General features: G+C 43.9%; 2 protein-coding genes across 9 annotated transcripts in view; both read right to left on the bottom strand.

The window, feature by feature from the left end:
- Positions 1–2,919, bottom strand: part of RANBP2 (RAN binding protein 2) — a 57,896-nt gene extending 54,977 nt beyond the window's left edge. The window contains exon 1 of one of the 2 annotated variants that reach the window (XM_043917899.1): positions 2,733–2,919. In XM_043917899.1, coding sequence (XP_043773834.1) covers positions 2,733–2,804 — 72 coding nt within the window. In that variant the 5' untranslated portion in view covers positions 2,805–2,919. The remainder of the gene's footprint in view (positions 1–2,732) is intronic. The other variant, XM_043917900.1, reaches the window with a different exon arrangement.
- A 5,254-nt stretch (positions 2,920–8,173) lies between these two features.
- The window catches only part of LIMS1 (LIM zinc finger domain containing 1), an 81,062-nt gene continuing 69,928 nt past the window's right edge, over positions 8,174–19,307 (bottom strand). For 4 of the 7 annotated variants that reach the window (XM_043917896.1, XM_043917898.1, XM_043917894.1 and 1 more), the window contains exons 3-11: positions 19,004–19,070; positions 18,245–18,365; positions 17,729–17,878; positions 16,162–16,312; positions 15,658–15,750; positions 14,413–14,461; positions 13,188–13,263; positions 12,811–13,002; positions 8,174–10,810 (exon numbers count right to left, since the gene is read on the bottom strand). In XM_043917896.1, the coding sequence (XP_043773831.1) occupies positions 12,855–13,002; positions 13,188–13,263; positions 14,413–14,461; positions 15,658–15,750; positions 16,162–16,312; positions 17,729–17,878; positions 18,245–18,365; positions 19,004–19,070 (855 nt within the window). In that variant the 3' untranslated portion in view covers positions 8,174–10,810; positions 12,811–12,854. The remainder of the gene's footprint in view (positions 10,811–12,810; positions 13,003–13,187; positions 13,264–14,412; positions 14,462–15,657; positions 15,751–16,161; positions 16,313–17,728; positions 17,879–18,244; positions 18,366–19,003; positions 19,071–19,307) is intronic. The other 3 variants (XM_043917897.1, XM_043917895.1, XM_043917893.1) reach the window with 1 other exon arrangement.

Here is a 19,307-nt window from a genome sequence, read left to right as displayed (position 1 = left end):
TGGAAGCCTGGGAAGACATGACTATGGACCCATCACAGCACTTAGAATTTGGATAACCCAGAAAACTGGTCTGTTCCAACATGGCCAGTGTCTGCCCAACTGGGTACCAAGTACATACACCCTAATCTTTTTATACTCTTCACAGCCACTTTCTCTGCTCCCTCCATAATCTCCTTCCCAACCTGTCCAAAGCACCATGTTCTGTCATTTCACTCACACCTATGATTACAGCATTACTGTCATGTGTTCCAAAGTTTTTGTTTATTTTGTTGTTTCAGTTGCTAAGTCATGTCCGACTCTTTGGACCCCATGGACTATAGCCCACCAGGCTTCTCTGTCCATGGGATTTCCCAGGAAATACTGGAACTGGTAGTCATTTCCTTCTCCATGGGATCTTCCCAACACAGGGATCAAGCTCGAGTCTCCTGCACTGGCAGGTGGATTCTTCACCACTGATCTACCTGGGAAGCCAGGAAGACCTAATATACTCTTACCAAAGTCTAATTTAAAAGTTTCAGTTCATTTCTTGAGGTTAACCAGGATCCTTAGGGCAAGGGACCTTCCAACTCTGAACACCCATCCCCGATTCCTGGAGATCCACCCCAGGACCGCCTGAGAAGCAAGCCTTTATCAACTCTGCACCTGAGGCCTCCCTCAGTGTCTTGCTATTGTGTGTGTGCTTAATCTTTCAGTCTTGTCCAACACTTGTGACCCCAGAGACTGTAGCTTGCCAGGCTCCTCTGTCCATGGGATTCTCCAGGCAAGAATACTGGACTGGGTTGCCATTTCCTTCTCCAGGGGATCCTCTCGAATAAAGGAATCAAACCCTGGTCTCCTTTATTGCAGGCAGACTCTTTACTAAGATACAAGGGAAGCCCCATGAAGCAACTGAAACAAAACAAATAAAAAGTTTGCTATTTTAGCACCAGATATTAAACCACTGAATCTGGGGGATTCTTTTTATTCTCTGCTTCTCTAGAGGTCCACCTAGGACCTTGTCCTGCAGTCTCTCTCCAGGACACTGACATCAAAGTTTTCTCCTGATGTTCATTAGCTATCCTTCAGCTTGTACAACAACTGTGACTCCAACCACAGCAGAAGCGCTTCTCCTGCAGGAAGTGGAATTGGTCCCCCAGTGGCTGTCCCCTAACCCTCTCCTCCTGCCACCAGAAGCCTTTCCTCCTGGTCTACGCCCTTGAGATCCAGGTATCAGGCTGCTAAATTTCAGGGACCTACCTTTGGGTTGTCTCCCAGAATATATGGTCTAACTATAGCTAGATAAGGGATGTTAACTCCTTGAATTATCATTTTAAACATTTCCATTATGATTAAAGCACCTCTTTTAGGTCTTTATCTGGGACCGAAAGTTATCTACTGCACTTGCTAATCAATATACCACTGAAGTCCCCAGGTTCAAAAGTCAATGATTTCTCCTTGTCTGAAGAAAAACATCTGGTTATAATACTCTTTATAAATGTAAAAGAGGTGACAATAGTAACCAATCCTTAAAGTCTTGTGCCCACTCCTCTTTGTTGATGGAAAAGTTCCCTAGTTCAAAGAACATTCTAATTCCTGTCTAGACAGTGGTTTTTACGCTTTGGAGAGCCAGGGTCCCCACTAAAAATTTCTTAAAAGCTCTAAACTTGCTTAAGAAGAAGAAGAAGAAAAAAAAAAAAAACGGCCACATCAGTTTCAGGGGCAGAGAACGTTTAATGAGCTTCCGTTTTTGACTCTGTTAGGTACATTTGTATTTACAGCCATGCCAGCAGTTTGAAGTTACTATCTGAAGGTTGGCACCTATTCCCCTGCTCCAGACGCACAGACTGTAACCCACTCCATACTCCTAAAAGAAACGAAATCACACCCACTGCCAAAATCCTGCTGAGCTACCATGTGCCCCCGGAAAAGTATCTTTAATCTCCCCAGGTCCCAACAGCCACAGGGTTGTCGGGAGCACAAAGTAAAATAATATATGCCTAACATGTGGTAACCAAGACACTATTACGGTGCCGTTACAATCCTGACTGTCCACTGGTTTTGTTTTTAATTTCCTCATACATCTTTATTCGCATAGGCTCCAGCCCAGAACACCTGGAATGACTGTCCCTGTAACAGCCACATCTACTGAGAGCTTACCACGTGCCAAGCACTGCCCTAAACGTTTATCATGGCACATCCTAAAAACTCCTATCGATACCCTAACTCCCAACCTATTAACGAAATAAGCGGCAGTTGTCTCGAATCCTATAGCGCGCGCTTGGCGGAGCTGCAACTCGGCCCTGGGCAGCGACTCCGGGTCCGGCGCCCCCTTCGCCCACCCTCTGGCATCAAGGTCCGCGGGATCCGCTAGGCACCCAGTTAGCTATCTACCCCGGAGATGGCAAAGTACCCCGAGAAGCGTCGTCGTAAGGCCAAAGAATCTACCCCAGAAACAACGCCCGTAAGGAATTCAGAACCACCGGGACCCGCTGAAAAACAAAATGCCCGGAAAGCAGTTTCCAAAGCGGTGAGTGAGAGGCGGCAGGGCGGCTGCGCCTCGGCGTAGAGGCCAGGCCGCCCGAGCGCCGGGAACGAAGAGCAGGAAACGAAACAGGAAGACGAGAAACAGAGAGCGCCAACGCCCGCCCGCCGCCTCCCCGTCCCCCGCCCGCCGCCGGCCGGCCGCGCCTCAGCGGGAGCCATGGCGCCGCTGCCGCGGGCCCGCCCGGAGGCCGTGGCCCCGGCCCGCTCACCTCCCGGGGTGACGGGGCAGAGCCCTGCACCGAAGCGATGTATCGCTCTACGTCGGCCTTACTGCGCCTCATCGTGCCGCCGACTAGGCTCTGGGTAACGAACGCCAGCGCCGAGGCCGCAGCGGCCTCCGTCGTCTCGGGAGCGCGCCGCCCGAAGGTCCGTGACGCAGCGCCGTCGCCGGCGAGAGAGCGACGCGCCTGCGTGGGTGCGTGCATGCGTAATAGTTGCGTCAATCCTGTGCGCCGCGCAGACCCGCGGTCGCCGCCGCGTGGAGGTGACTGCTCTTGCGCAGCGCGGGAATGCGAAGCTCGCGGGGCGTGTGACGCGGTTGGAAGTGCGTAAGGATGACTCGGGCCTGTAGCAGCTGCGTCCGGAAATAACCGGCCCGCAGGCTCTCGAGCCGGACGGGCTGTTCCCGGTGCTGACGTCACGCCGCGGCGCCAGTTGGCTGCATCTAAGCGCTCTTTTGGAATTTGAATTTTTCGGGCGTAGTTTTAAGACAAGTTGTAGAAAATGTTTTCAGTAGTAAAAAGCCACATCCTGTGTATACAGGGAGTTCAGGATTTATGGTTATGGACACTTTATCCTTTTTAAATAGTTTTAGTCAACACTTAGAACTAATCTGGCCTCTTACAGGTTATCCTTTTTGATTTTCCATTTTTCCAAATTTTCTACAGTGAGCAATTATTTCCTTTATAAAGAGGGAAACCAGCATGGTGTGTTTTGTTTCAGGTTTGTTGGATGTGAATAAGGGTGGCTGGTCTGGGAGGGTACTTGGTCCAGGCCCCAGCTAATGTTAGCTAATCTGAGGGATGGTGAGGAGTGAGTCCCTCTGCTGGTTTCCTTGGTAAATAATGAGCCAGCAGGAGGTCAAGTCGTCTCTAATTGATAGTATCCCTTTCCCCAAGGGAGCGAGGCTGCTCTTATGTCCTGCTACGAACCTGGGGATGTTGCTCCAGGACCTCGCTTCAGATGGGTAAGCTCCTGTCCCTGACTCTGGACTTTTAGTCTTGAACCTGGGCAAGGCCTGTGGCCTGCAGCTCAACATCACATGTACTGACTTATTCTCCCAACAACTTAATGAAGGTACTGTTATTTGTTCTTAGGCTCATGTGGATAGATAGGAAACGGAGGGTGTGAACAGTAAATCAACCTTGCCAAGCATACCTTGGCAAGCACATAAAATTACTACCTTAATCTGTTTTAGTTGAATATACTGGAAAGGAGTAACCGAAAGAGGAAAAGCACAGAGGGACTTGAGATGAAAAAACCCTTGATTTTGATCAGCAATGGATGCCTTTGATCGATGCTGGGTGCCTGTCAGTTCAATTAATTCAGAAGTTGAGGACTCAAAATTAATCAGGTAAAACTCTGGCTGATAAAAAATGTCTTAAGCCAGGATGAGAAATTTTAAACATAGAATTCTATGTGTCACTCCTGGGCTTTCTCTCTCCCTCCCTAATGAGCAGTGTGCATTACATATTAACTGGAACCTCTCAAAGATAAGAGTGCCTGCTCCAAAGTAGAGGGCTTTTCTTTTAACTTTCTTCTGAGCTAGCAACATAACTTCTTAAAAGGATAGTGCTCCTTCCCACCTCTGCAGGGGGTTGTGGTGACCTGCTCACCTGGGTTGAGTTTCTTCCATTAACTTTATGCAAAATGTCAGTAAGTCATTTTGATTTACGATCCTTTGTCTTGAAAATGTGGAATGCAAAAGTAGGAAGTCAAGAGATAACTGGAGTAACAGGCAAATTTGGCCTTGGAGTACAGAATGAAGCAGGGCAAAGGCTAATAGTTTTGCCAAGAGAATGCACTTGTCATAGCAAACGCCCTTTATCAACAACACAAGAGATTACATGTGGACATCAACAGATGGTCAACACCAAAATCAGATTGATTATATACTTTGCAGCCAAAGATAGAGAAGCTCTATACAGTCAGCAAAAACAAGACTGGGAACTGACTGTGGCTCAGATCACGAACTCCTTATTGCCAAATTCAGACTTAAATTGAAGAAAGTGGGTAAAACCACTGGACTATTCAGGTATGTCCTAAATCCTTTATGATTATACAGTGGAAGTGAGAAATAGATTTAAGGGACTAGATCTGATGTACCAAGTGCCTGATGAACTATGGACAGAGGTTCATGACACTGTACAGGAGACAGGGCTCAAGACCATCCCCAAGAAAAAAAATGAAAAAAAGCAAAATGGCTGTCTGAGGAGGCCTTACAAATAGCTGTGAAGAGAAGCCAAAAAGCAAAGGAGAAAAGGAAAGATATACCCATTTGAGTGCAGAGTTCCAAAGAATAGCAAGGAGAGATAAAGCCTTCCTCAATGATCAGTGCAAAGGAATAGAGGAAAACAATAGAATGGGAAAGACTAGAGATCTCTTCAAGAAAATTAGAGATACCAAGGGAACATTTCATGCAAAGATGGGCTCAATAAAGGACAGAAATGGTATGGCCCTAACAGAAGCAGAAGATATTAAGAGGTGGCAAAAATACACAGAAGAACTGTACAAAAAAGATCTTCATGACCCAGATAATCACAATGGGGTGATCACTCACCTAGAGCCAGACATCCTGGACTGTGACGTCAAGTGGGCCTTAGGAAGCATCACTACAAATGAAGCTAGTGGAGGTGATGGAATTCCAGTTGAGCTATTTCAAATCCTAAAAGATGATGCTGTGAAAGTGCTGCACTCAATATGCCATCAAATTTGGAAAACTCAGCAGTGGTCACAGGACTGGAACAGGTCAGTTTTCATTCAAATCCCTAAGAAAGGCAATGCCAAAGAATGCTCAAACTACTGCACAATTGCACTCATCTCACATGTTAGTAAAGTAATGCTCAAAATTCTCCAAGCCAGGCTTCAACAGTGCATGAACCATGAACAACCAGATGTTCAAGCTGGTTTTAGAAAAGGCAGAGGAACCAGAAATCAATATGCCAACATCCGCTGGATCACAGAAAAAGCAAGTTCCAGAAAAACATCTACTGCTTTATTGACTATGTGAATCACAACAAACTGTGGATAATTCTTCAAGAGATGGGAATACCAGACCACCTGACCTGCCTCTTAAGAAATCTGTATGCAGGTCAGGAAGCAACAGTTAGAGCTGGACATGGAACAACAGACTAGTTCCAAATAGGAAAAGGAGTACATTAAGGCTGTATATTGTCACCCTGCTTATTTAATTTATATGCAGGCTACATCATGAAAAACCCTGGGCTGGATAAGGCACAAGCTGCAATCAAGATTGCTGGGAGAAATATCAATAACCTCAGATATGCAGATGATACCACCCTTATGGGAGAAAGTAAAGAACTAAGGAGCCTCTTGATGAAAGTCAAAGAGGAAAGTGAAAAAGTTGGCTTAAAGCTCAACATTCAGAAAACTAAGATCATGGCGTACGGTTCCATCACTTCATGGCAAATAGATAGGGAAACAGACTATTTTCTTGGGCTCCAAAATCACTGCAGATGACTGCAGCCATGAAATTAAAAAAACACTCCTTGGAAGAAAAGTTATGACTAACCTAGACAGCATATTAAAAAGCAGAGACGTTACTTTGCCAACAAAGGTCTGTCTAGTCAAGGCTATGGTTTTTCCAGTAGTCATGTATGGATGTGAGAGTTGGACTATAAGGAAAGCTGAGTGCCAAAGAATTGATGGTTTTGAACTGTGGTGTTGGAGAAGACTCTTGAGAGTCCCTTGGACTGCAAAGAGTTCCAACCAGTCTGTCCTAAAGGAAATCAGCCCTGAATATTCATTGCAAGGACTGCTGTTGAAGCTGAAACTCCAATACTTTGGCCACCTGATGCAAAGAACTGACTCATTTGAAAAGATCCTGATGCTGGAAAAGGATTGAAGGCGGGAGGAGAAGGGGACGACAGAGAAGGAGATGGTTGTATGGCATCACCGACTCAATGGACATGAATTTGAGTAAACTCCGGGAGTTGGTGATGGACAGGGAGGCCTGGTTTGCAGCAGTCCATGGGGTCCCAAAGAGTCGGACACGACTGAATGATTGAACTGAACTGAATAGACATCTAACAGGTGGGACAGTTCTCGGGGCTCCTGAGAATCGGCTTCCCAGGTTACAATCCTCAGTTTGGCTCGAATAAAACTTCTTTTATTCTTCTTATGTTGATTATTGAATTTTCATCGACTGTTGTCTCACTGTTTCTTCGACTGCTGAGTTTTGTGAGGACTTTAGGTATTCTGATTGCAAGTTCTTTAAAACATGTGATTGGGGAACATTTCCTCACAGTCTGTAGTTTGTAACTACATTATACTTACACATTATAGTTATACATTATAACTCACCAGCATCTTCCACTAAGGAGACAGTTTTTGATTTTGATAAAGTGCACCTTGTCAGTTCTTTTGTTTTCTGAATCATGCTTTTGCTGTGGCATAAGAACTCATGACCCCTGGTCACAAAGATTTGTCTCACACTTTATATTTAGATATATGACCCACTTTGAGTTCATCTTTTCAGTAACTGGAAGGCTTATGTCAGGAGCCTTTTTCGTGCATCTGGATATCCAATTGCTCCAGCACTACCCCTTCTCCATTAAATTGCCAGGGAACTTCAAAGGGCCTCCTTGACAGCACAGCCCTGGGTAGGTGTCAGGATTAAGTAACATGGTGTCACCTCAAGGAAGATAGCCTGTATACACAGAGGCTGTTTTGACTTCTTTTTTAACATGGATTTAGATACAGCACTACTTAAACTTTGTTACAGAAAAAACTACATACATAATAGGTTAAGACAGCTTAAAAAAAAAAAATGTGGCACTCTAATTTTAAATTGAGGCATAACTGACATGTAATATGTTAGTCTGTGTATAACATAATGATTCCATGTTTGTACACATTACAAAATGATCACAATGTCTAGTTAACATTGGTTATCAATCAGTTACAAAATTTTTTCTTGTAATCAGAACTTTTAAGATCTATTCTCTTAGCGACTTTCAAAAATGTAATACATATTAACAACTATAGTCACCATGCTGTACATGACATCTCTATGAATTATTTATTTTATAACTGGAAGTTTGTGTCTCTTGACCCTCTCCACCCATTTTGCCCACCCTCACCCCCCACCCCCGGCCCCCTGCCGCTGACAGCCACATCTGTTCTCTGTATCAATGAGCTTGGTTTTTTTAATCATTCCACATATAAGTGAGATCATACAATATTTGTCTTTCTCTGACTTTTTAGCAGTGTCCTATCCATGCTGTTGTAAATAGCAAGATGACTTATCTGTGGCTGAATAACATTCCATTGTTACACAGACCACATTTTCTCATTTATTCTTCCTTTAGTGGACACTTAGGCTGTTTCCAAAATGGCTTTCTTAAGCACTAGTCCTATATCCTCATGGTTCCATGTCTCAAAGCCGTTCAAGTTAAGCAAAACACAACAGTTATTCTTAACAATTATGAACATTTATTAAGCACCAAGAGTATACTGCACTGGTTGCTATGTAAAAACACAATTATTGACATAGTGTCCCTGCCATTGAGCTTACAATCGAAAATGAAATACAACAATGCTGTGAGCCAACTTCAAAATTTCCTTAGTTTAGAAATTGCTGTTTTGGCAAACAAATAAGGCAAAATGACCTACCATCAGTTACAATGTTAATAAGATGTAAAGAATGTTTGACTTGTACCCAGACATTTTCCCAATTATGTTAGGCTTGATAAAGAAAAGAGCACTTAGAAATGTGGTAAACAATGAATTATTTCAAATGCCTTGTAGTATTTTAAGCAAAGATTTGTTCATTAGCCTGAGCTTCTCCCTTTTGGGAGGAAGCCATGTGAAACTAAGCAAATCCATCCTCTCATCCACTGACAACCGTTTACTCCTTACTCTTGGTGAGAGTGAGGGCTCACTGATCCCCTGCAGGGGGCAGGGCATGTGTGTCTGGATAAAACACTCCATGGCCTTGGAGGCTTCAAGGGGCAAGCTTGCAGGAATTACAAACTCATATTTTACGAGAGGGGTGAGCAGCAGGACCTCTGGGCACAGGAGAGACATGAACCTTGTAGTGATTCAGCCCATGCTTCTTCCCAGTGATTAGAAACAGATAAGTGGGCGCTTTCTGCTCCGGATTTCCTGTGTGGGAGCATTCAGGACTTCAGCATCAAGACCCTAGACTGCAGATCCTGCACTGTATCCACAGTACAGTATTTAATAAATACTTTAAAGATTTTTGTTGCTGGTCATGTATTAGCTGACAAAGGCACGCTGAAGGGAATTTGATTCTTGCTGTCAAATGCAAAGACTGTTTAGACTTCTGAGCACAGTCTTAAAGTATATATTATTTTCTATCACTGATCATTCTTTGAACTCTAAAAGAGCACTAAAAAAATTAATTGGTTATAAATGAACTAAAAACTGAAATACAATTTACTGTAAAGTGCATGCACAAGTATTTAAAAATACATGCATACAAATATCTTAATGGCAGACTGGTAGCATCCTGAGATTTGTTTTTTTTTTTTATGGCAAAATAACATTTCAGCAATTTTTTTGAAAAAACCAATAATTTCCCCCTTAGAAGCCCATCTTTGCAACTTTCTTTTACATGATAACATAGTAGCAGCAACATTTAAAAAATGTTCACAATTCTCTTTGCATATAGGTTTATGGAGAAAGACATCCAGAAACTTTAAGATAAAACTTTGCAAAATAAAATAATTCACTACTTTTGCCCTAAAGTTGACACTTAAACATCACTCTTCCAATTTTAAAAGTGTTACTTATACCTCTTACATACAGTAAACAAAATATAAGATTTGCAATGAAAAACTTGAAACACATATCAACATAATTATCTTCTAATTAAGATCACAAATTAATTTCAATGTGTTTCCCCAAAAAGAAGAAAAAAATTTTAACATAGCTGTGGTAAATGAATTTGAGTTTATAAATCTCATTCAATGCACTTGTTTTTAGTTTGTAAGGTATGAAACAGCTAGAATTCCTGATTAATGTATGTATTTTTCTAAGGCAAGGCAAGTTTATTTATATATAAAGCATAGATATTAGCATGGTTATAAAGGCAATATGATCAATACATAAACATTCACGTTTTTTAAGTGATACATTCCAAACTACTTAACATTTAATTTCATGTCCTATTCTAAGACTGCATCTGTGACCTTAAGCTTCAAAGTATAATTGCTGTAATACATGAAAAAATACTTCATTTTTCCAATATTGTAAAGTATACTGTATTTTCAAATACCTAGTATAAATTTTTTTGCACAAAATTTTAAAAAGAATACTATTAGCTAGCTATAACTACTATGTTAAGTAACTGTATAAAGAAGTTCACAAAGGAGAACAAAAATTAAAACTAAGCTTAATAATTATTGCATTTAACCATAACAATAAAAGTCCCCAAATCAAGTAGTTCTGAATACACTTGTTTCTTATCTGAGTAATGTGTATATTCATTTTACAGTCACTAGTTTGATAAACACACTAAGATTCTGTGAGATATGGTTTTCTTTTTTATATCCTCCCCAACTGCAATTGTAATTAATTTTCTTTAGAATACAAAGAACTAATGTTTATATATATTTTTTATCTACGTCATGTAAAAACTGACTCCTTTCATTTTTAAAAGTTATATTTAATATTTTGGACCTTAATTAAAATTTAATATTTAAGCATTTTTTTTTCTATTATGTATCATCTACATTTCAATAAACTGATAAGGGTTATTAACAAAGGCAAATCTTGATCTCATCCATGTTTTAAATATGATGACAGAAACTTTTTTTCTCTTTAATGAGAAAAAGGAGATAAAGAACACCATTCAATAGGTCCTCTTCACTCTCAACTATTTTGAGACACAACTTTAAGACAGGGTGCATCAGGTCAGGCAATGTTGTGATCTCTTATCTTTGCATAGAAGAGAAAAAATAAAGGAAGTTATTTCCTTCCTAAGGTCTCAGCTAACTTCTTAAGTCTTTTCTTCAGCTCCAACGGAAATTTCTCATAGCACTTCTTACAGACTGGCTTCATGTCAAACTCCACAAATTTATTCCTAAAGTTAATAATAATAAAAAAAATTTAGTGTAAATGTATTCACAGTTGTATACTGACATACAGATAATGTGCAGTAATTTTACTGAAGTAAATGAAGACACTATGCATATTACAACTATATTCATATTAGTAAAAAAACTGTAATTCTAATTTCAATTCTAATCATTATGGTAAACATAAACTACAATACCATTTGAAGAAAGTTGCCCTTATAAACTGACCTTGTACAATGATCTGTATGATACAGAATGCTGATTACATTTTAGTCTGTGCTAAGTATGCAGGGAATCTAACGTGAATGAAACTCAGATAAAGTCAATCATGTTTTAAAATACTGTGAGAACACTTTTAAAAAATAGTTATTCAGAGCAAAGAACTGTATCTTTCTGGTAAGACTGATCCTCTTTATTGAAGGTGTAAGTATCTCAGGTAGTATTTTATATGGTGGAGCTATGAGGCTTCATCTTGCCTGGCTTCCTGTCCCAACAACAATGATCATCTTCAAAAAGAAAAACCTAAACTAACATCTAGGTTACTTTGGTTGTCTGTCTCACAGAAAATTCAAGAGCACCAGTGGACCATGTGGCGTGCGGTCACATCTGTGATCAGTGTGTATATGGAGAACTCAATTCTTTAAAAGCCAGGACAGCACACACCCTCAATTCACTTGTACAATTCCGGACAGGTGTTGAGAAGGCCTCCTAGCTATGGGTGATGCATTTCCAGTTAACGGCTATCAGGGCTCAGGCCGTTGAGATCGTGGGTCCCTAATTGTGAATGGAACAAACACAGAACTTTCTAACTAGTTCGATTTTTGTGAAATTACATCTAGAAAAGGTGTGTGGGACAAGTTCAGTGACACACTGCTATCTGTTACAAATTATTACATCTGTTGATACAATTTTAAAGAACAACAAAAATAACAAGGTTAAATCCTGATCACGTATTTTAAATGAAAAACCTTTTTTTTTAAACACCATGTGAGAATTATTTTCTGATTTTTTTTCCAGAGATCCTAATGATGACAATAATTTAAATGATGTTATGTTTTAATTGGCAATTTGATTTAAATAGTGCTATTGAGTTAAAAAGTTCTCCCAAAGTGTTCTATAGACCCTATGAACTATAGCTTGCCAGGCTCCTCTGTTCATGGGATTTGCCAGGCAAGAATACTGGAGTGGGTTACCATATCCTTCTCTAGGGGATCCTCCCAACTCAGGGGTTGAACCCCCATCTCCTGCTTTGGCAGGTGGATTCTTTACCACTGAGCCACCAGGGAAGCCTGCTAAACAAACCTTATATTGTTTTCATTTTATATCTGAATTTTTTCTTTGTAGAAGGAAACTTGAAAACTGAAACAATAAAAAACTTTTAGAACTCAGAACACAATGGTCCCTATGAAGAACTGAGACAGTCTTTCTAACAATGCAAGAGAATTTCAAAGACTGAAATATGTCTTGTGAAAACCAGGAATTGTACGAAAACACATATACACATCCAGAGATGCCATATCTTATTCTCTACCTTAGATGATCTCTGCTTAGATAGGAAACATGCTAAGAGGGTTTAGTTTAATACAGAACTTAGAACATGCAGCACTGGAACTGACCAATTATATTATTTTAGGCAAAGAAGCCAAAAACTAGGATTTTAAAAGCTGTGATGATCAGAGAGAAATACTTTGAAACTTTTACAATATCTATTAAGAGATTAGAATTCTTCCCTTTGAATCCACTGGGCGGGGGGGGGAATCTATACCATATTGTGATTAAAAAATGAGCTGAGAGAGTCTACAGATTCAAGGAAGCAAGTGCAGTACAGGTTATGTGAAGGGTGGACCCTATTAAAGTGTGTAATTTTAATAATTAGGCAAAAAGATCAGCTCTACACAGGACAAGCCTGTCTATGTCAGCCTGCGGCAGCTACAAATACATGCCAAAAAGAAACGAGAAAAGCAAGAGACAAAACCAGGATGAACATGTATTCTAGAGGACTAACCACAGGAGAAAGCAGTAGAAATGGTGGCAGAGGGACAGAAAAGCTCACAGACAGACTGGCTTTTTCTTTTTCTGCTTGTCCTTATCCTTGGCTTCTCTCTCCCGCTTGGCAAGTCTCCTCTTAAATTCTTCTGGCATTTTCTCATAACAATGTTTGCAGACTGGCTTTAGATCAATCTCAACAAACTTATCCCTTTGTGCAGGACAGAGAAGGAACAAAAGAAAACAGGGAACAATTAAAGGAGGAAGCTTTGCTTTAAGAAGGCCTGGACAGAAAGAAGAAAGAAGCGTCAGATCTTTCTTTTCCGACACTGAATGCTCTCCACAGTGTCCCCTGCGGGTCCCACCCGAGGGCTCGCAGGCCCCGTGCACACTTACTTGAGTGTCAGCTTGGCGCTGCAGGTGGAGCAGGCAAAACAGTGCACGCACCAGGCCTTGTTGAGGGCGGAGACCACTGGGGGGAGAGGGGATGGTCACTCACCCGCAGCTCGGCTCACCACCAATCCCTTCCCCGGGCCGCTTCTTTAGGGCTTTCCTCACACAAGAACCACACACGACACTAAGCCTCTCAGTGCCATTAACTGATGGCTCATGCAATCACTAATTTATCTATCACACTGTGAGAACACACAGTCCCAGCTCTGCATCTGTCTCCCACAACTGCAGACCTCACCTCAGGGAAGGCCATCACTGCCTTTCAACCTATGTTGATGCTTAATGTTTCGAGGCATCCGAACAGCAGATGCCAAGTCTCCCCGTCAAAGCCCCCAACCCCCGGCCACGAAGGTGCGGCCCAGCTCTCCTGGCACCGCTACCTTGCCTCCTGCCACCGGCCCAGCAAGGAAGTCTGAACTAGGTAAGTAATTGAAACAGGAGCCAGGTGCTAACCCACCAGCTGGGGTGAGTCTGCCTTCTAAGCTGACATTAAGCTCCTCTGCCCGCTTCTCTCTCCTGGCAACTGCCTCCCACAGACGGAGGTGAGATTTATTTCCACCGGCACTAAAGATCACTTTCCTGAAGCCACCCCTTCACAAAGGGCACTTGGGCAGTGTTTCAGAAAGTATTTCCCAAATTCGGCTCTCTGCCCAGGGGCATGAAGCGGTCTGGAAACAGCAGTGTTTACAACTTCACCAGGAAGCTTCTGGCAGAATCTGCTAATGACTGCTGGCAAACAGCTGCTTCCTTTCCATGCCAGTCAATCAGGCCTCCTCACATGGGACCAGGGGGTAGGTTCTGGAAAGATCCAGAGACAACCACCAGGTGTTCACGTCTGCATGGTTCAGGGGACCCCCCCCCCCACCCCCGCTCAAGTGCTCCTAATGAACACACCCCGCAGCTTCCACGGAAAGTAATTCCAGGGATGGGAGGGAGAAGCAAGACTCGGGGTCAGTCGTTTCTATGGTAACGACCCTGCAGCACTGGCCTAAAGTGTCATCACAAATGAGCAACAAGTTCAATTCTTAGTAGTTAGCATTTCACGGCCAGAGATCACTCAGGAAAGATGCCAAAGAAAGAGGAAAAGTAACTGATGACCATCACAACATTTTCCAGTTTTCACACAACCGGGGGGGTTTGGGTCCAAAGGTGCCCAACAGGTGCTCACCATCGCCTTCTATAACACGGTTGCAGTGGAAACAAACATCACCAAATAGCTGAAAATGGGAAAAGACAAAAAAAAAGTGGTAAAATTAAAGATACGTTACAACTAAGTATCAGAACACCAAACATTTAATATAATTTCAGTTCTTCGTACAACTTAAATACCCTACAGCATGTTTCTAGCTTCCATATACATGCATTAACATACAATATTTTTCTTTCTGACTTAACTTCACTCTGTATAATAGGCTCTAGCTTTATCCACCTCAGTAGGACTGACGCAAATGAGTTCCTTTTTTTTTTATAGCTGAGTAATATTCCATTGAATTGAAAGAATAGTGTGGAATCATATACAGTACCATATGTAAAAAAGATAACAAGAGGGAATTTTCTGTGTGATACAGGGAGCTCAACCGAGTGCTCTGTAACCACCTAGAGGAGTGGGACGCATGGGAGATGGGAGGGGATTTCAGGAAGGAGGGGATATATGTATACCTGTGGCTGATTTACATTGATGTGTGGCAGATGCCAACACAATATTATAAAACAATTATCCTTCAATTAAAAAAAAAATAGCCTGGCTACCTAAGCTCAGAATTTGCTGTTAATAGAGATGATCAGTAAATGCTCATTGACTAGTTTTTACTTACTACAGTGAAAACAATTTACTATTCATCTTGATGAAAAACAAAACAAGGCTCTGGAGATGTTCCAGATTTCAGGATGGTAAAGGAGCATGAGGACCCCAGACTGGGCCCAGCACTGGAGTGGACAAAAGGCCAGAAGGACATTACTCGGTAAAGTGACAAAACTGGAATGGACAGAGTAATCAATACTGGTAACAGTGGTTATACAAGTGAGTCCCATATTCTTGGGAAGTACACACTGAAGCATTAGGGGTAAAGGACCACAGGGAATTTATCATCAAATGCTTTAGAAAAGAATCGGCACACTTTTGTACATATACATTGACTTGCGTATAATGGGATGAGCATTTATGTGTGTGTCAGAGAAGGCAGGAAGGACACACAGGTGATGAAGCAGGTACTGAATCTGAATACAACATGTAGGTATTTTCTTTGTATGTATTTACCACTTTTCTCTGAGTGTGAAGTGATTTTCCAAATAAAAAGTTAAAAAATCATGTGTACAGCCCAGTGTACATTTCCCCAGAGCTCTCTTTGCACGTAAATGTGGAGAAGCTCAAGTTCACATGAGTGTGTGTCACATTCAAAGAGCCCATCTCTACCTGGTTGTAGTGGGTTTCACAGTACGCCAGGCCCTTCCTCTCATAATGGCGATGTCCAAGGAATGGCTTTTCACACTTAGCACAAACAAAATGCTGAAAGAAATGGCATGAGGTCATATTTGCATCACCATGTTTTATTTATGTAGTGGAGCAAAGCCCCAGAGCTAAAGAGAAGATCCATGAAAGCCTAGGCGTTGGTGTCATCTGGGTCACAAGCGACCCTACGGTGCTCCCAGCCTTCACTCAGCATCCGGAGGCCTGGACTCAACAGCAGAATGAGAACAGAGCGGACACGTGGACACCTCTCTGGGTTGGACCAGGAACCAAGAGGTCTCCCCGCACTGTCACAGGCTGATCACAGCACTGTGCCATCTACGTTCTTAGTACCCCACATCGCTGACTGTCACCAAGTGCCCCCACTCACCCCTCAGCATCCCCCAGCCGTGCTGACACCCCCGAGCCTTGGGTGTGTGAGGGCCCAGTCACCCTGCCACGGGCACTCACCTCCACGTGCCACTGCTTGCCCATGGCGTTCACCACACGTCCTTCGATGGGCCGGCGGCAGGCACCACAGATGGGCACCCCCATCTTGTCGTGGCATGGCAGGCAATACAGCTCCCCCTTGAGCTCCCGGGCGTCAGCGGTCAGTTCCTTCCTGCCCGAGAGAGGAACCACTGAGCACCACCAGCGAGGGGAGAGCCGGTGGCTGGTGCGGCTGACACCCTGAGAGAAGGCATCTGAATAGACCACCACAACAACCCCATAACTGCTTGCTCCCCCCAGAGGTGGTCACAGTGATCGACCAGCTCCAGCAGGCTTCATATTCGTGTCAACATAAACATCACCCAGAGACGACCAGTCAAAAGTACCCCCCACGCGGGCCCTTGTCTCTGCTGACACTTTATTATTATAGAGTCCCTCCTTGTTTTCCTTAAGAAGCTGGGGGAGAGGGATGCAGGCCCAGGGACAGACCTGCTGACGCTATCTTCCTAAAATAACAAGAGTGTGGAGACCAGTTCCACTTCCTGACAGACACTAACAAGCTGCTAAGAACAGCTGTAGGTCCATAGGAAACATGCAGCCCAAACGCCCAGACCGCTCCCCTGACAAATGCTTGAGTTCACTACTATCTTCAGTCTCCTGAGTTAATAAACAGAGGTAGCCCCCAAACAAGACGAATTTCATCTGTTTTAAAAGGTTCTTTAGGAGAAGTGCTCATGAAGAATGAACAGAGGGAGGAAAGGCAAGAAAACCAGACCAAGCAGGAACCGAATCCCCCAAACAAGCTGTCTGTCAGCTTTCACTGCAGCTCGCTACTCCCCGTGGTAACAGCCAGGACAGTCACACCGACTACGGTCAAGTACCTTTTCCATTAAGTTCTTATAATACACAGCAGACTGTGAAACGCATAGCCTAACAACTTATCCTGAGCTACTGAAGAAAAAACAAAATTGCCTTTAGATGTAAATAGAGAGCGAAAGTAAACAGGTGTATTTTAAATGCTAATGGTTACAACTGTGAAAGTTATATCCATTTTGATACAAAGATAAGATCAATTAAAGTTTTTTTCTTTGCATGGGAGAGGGGACCCTGTATTAAAAACAATGTGATGAAAAACAGCTGTGGGGATCACTGGAGATATTTTAATATGAGCTGATAGACACAGGTTTGATCCCTGGGTTGGGAAGATCCCCTGGAGGAGGGCATGGCAACCCACTCCAGTATTCTTGCCTGGGAAATCCCATGGACAGAGGAGCCTGGTGGGCTACAGTCTGTGGTGTCACAAGAGTCAGACACAACTGAGTGACTAAGCACACACATTTAAAGGTACATGTTTATGCACACTTGTACACACACACACACACCCCCACGGCAACATGTTACCCAGTGAGACTTCATGAAGGGTCTGGGGTTCTCTGGGTATGAGTCTCTTGACTCTCCTATAGGTTTAACATTTTCCGGATTAAAAGCTGAAGAAAACCAGTTTGGGTGCTGGAGTAACATAATACCCAGGTCAGTGCGTTCACTTATTTCCACTGTCTGTACAGTAAGCAAGAGAACGCGGGCCTACCCACAGTTGGCGCAGTTGAAGTGGTCTGGATGGTAGGGGTCGTTCTTGAATATCAGGGGCTGCTCGTCGATGATGGCGTGGCACTTCTGGCAGATGTATTTGCCGAGGCCCCGGGCTTTCTCCCGGTTATGACAGGGGCGACACAGGTGCCTAAAAAGAGCCATAGAAGCTGACATTTAAAATCCAAAGTTCTTCTAATTAAAAAAAAAACAAAAAAACTTCCCATATCTATGCAAAAAAATTCAAGAGACCGTTTCTTAAAAATTACTGCTGTGTTTCAAGAGCAGAACCAAGCCCCACTTTCCATAGGAAGCTACTTACTCCCACCCAGATGATCAGGTAGTGCTTAAAAGACCCCCCTGGCAGCCGTGCCAGATGCAGGACAATGCCAGGGCACCCCCCACAGGCCCGGCCACGCCACACTGCCCGTGCATGACCTGGGAGCACAGGTGACCCTGAGGCACCACCCTGCCCACCCACCCACCTGCCTTGTGGGGACCGGTGCCCTGCTCGTACCTCCCGGCGTTCTTGACGAAACCGATGTCGGCCAGGACCTCCTGGCAGAGGTCGCAGCGGAAGCACTCGGGGTGCCAGCTGTTGTTCATGGCTTTGATCACCCGGCCGATGATGAATTCACCTGCAGGAGGGACACTCAGGCCACAGCTCGGCCTCCCTGCCCACGGCCCCGGGAAAGCATTCTCCCTGTGCTAGGACCCCACAGGAGGCGCTGCGTTAGAAAAACGCCTCCATGTCCCCTGAGCCCTTGTGTTTGGCCCTGCAGCCACATTCTTGGGCCATCTTGTCTCATCTCTGGGTCTGTTCTCCTTTTCTAAACAAGGTGTGGGCTCTCCCTCTCCGAGGCCTGTGGTTATATCAGGTCATAGGCACAGAAAACAGAAATTCACAGCCTGCTTTCTTGTGACGCAGACTTAACTTCTTCCTGCATCCAGCCTTCTCAGCATCTACTTGCTAATCCCAGGTTCTCCGGCTGTGTGACCGGCAGGCCACCTCTGTGCCTCTCGAGGTCCCTGCTGCCCCCCACCGACTGCATTGACAAAAGGGAACTGCATGGAAGCCCGGCAGGTCCTGGGGTCAGTCACCCCTTGGGCCATGAGAAGTGGTGCTCTCGGGTTGGGACTCTCCCAGGTGGTTAACCTCGATGACGGGGGGCGCGGCTGACAAGCACCTGACAACTCTCCCTCCTACGCAGCTCGTGGGAGGAAGTCCTGCAGAAGGAAACTCACTTTTCACGGCAGGTTGGGCACCAACACTTACCACACTGATGACAGCAAGGAGCAAAGAGCATCTGGAAGTCATGTTCACAGTACTTCCTTCCTTCAAACTGAAACAGAAAGTACCACCCCTCATGAGTAGGAGACAGCCCCAGGATCCATCATCCTCCTAAGGCCTGTGAAGCAGAGGGGCACCCTCTGGCACCTTCCACACACATGCGTGTGGATACAGGACAGGCTCCCCGACCAGCTGAGGCCAGAAGTAACCCTCCACCTCCAAAGAGCAATGAGCCCACTGCTCACCGGGCTTCACCAGGTCTTGGCTCAAACCCCACCTGCAGGGTGGA

The sequence above is a fragment of the Cervus elaphus genome, chromosome 11, assembly GCF_910594005.1.
Source record: "Cervus elaphus chromosome 11, mCerEla1.1, whole genome shotgun sequence".
Lineage (NCBI taxonomy): Eukaryota > Metazoa > Chordata > Mammalia > Artiodactyla > Cervidae > Cervus > Cervus elaphus.
The sequence above is the reverse complement of the archived record's forward strand: the minus strand, read 5'-3'. Positions and strand labels throughout refer to the sequence as shown.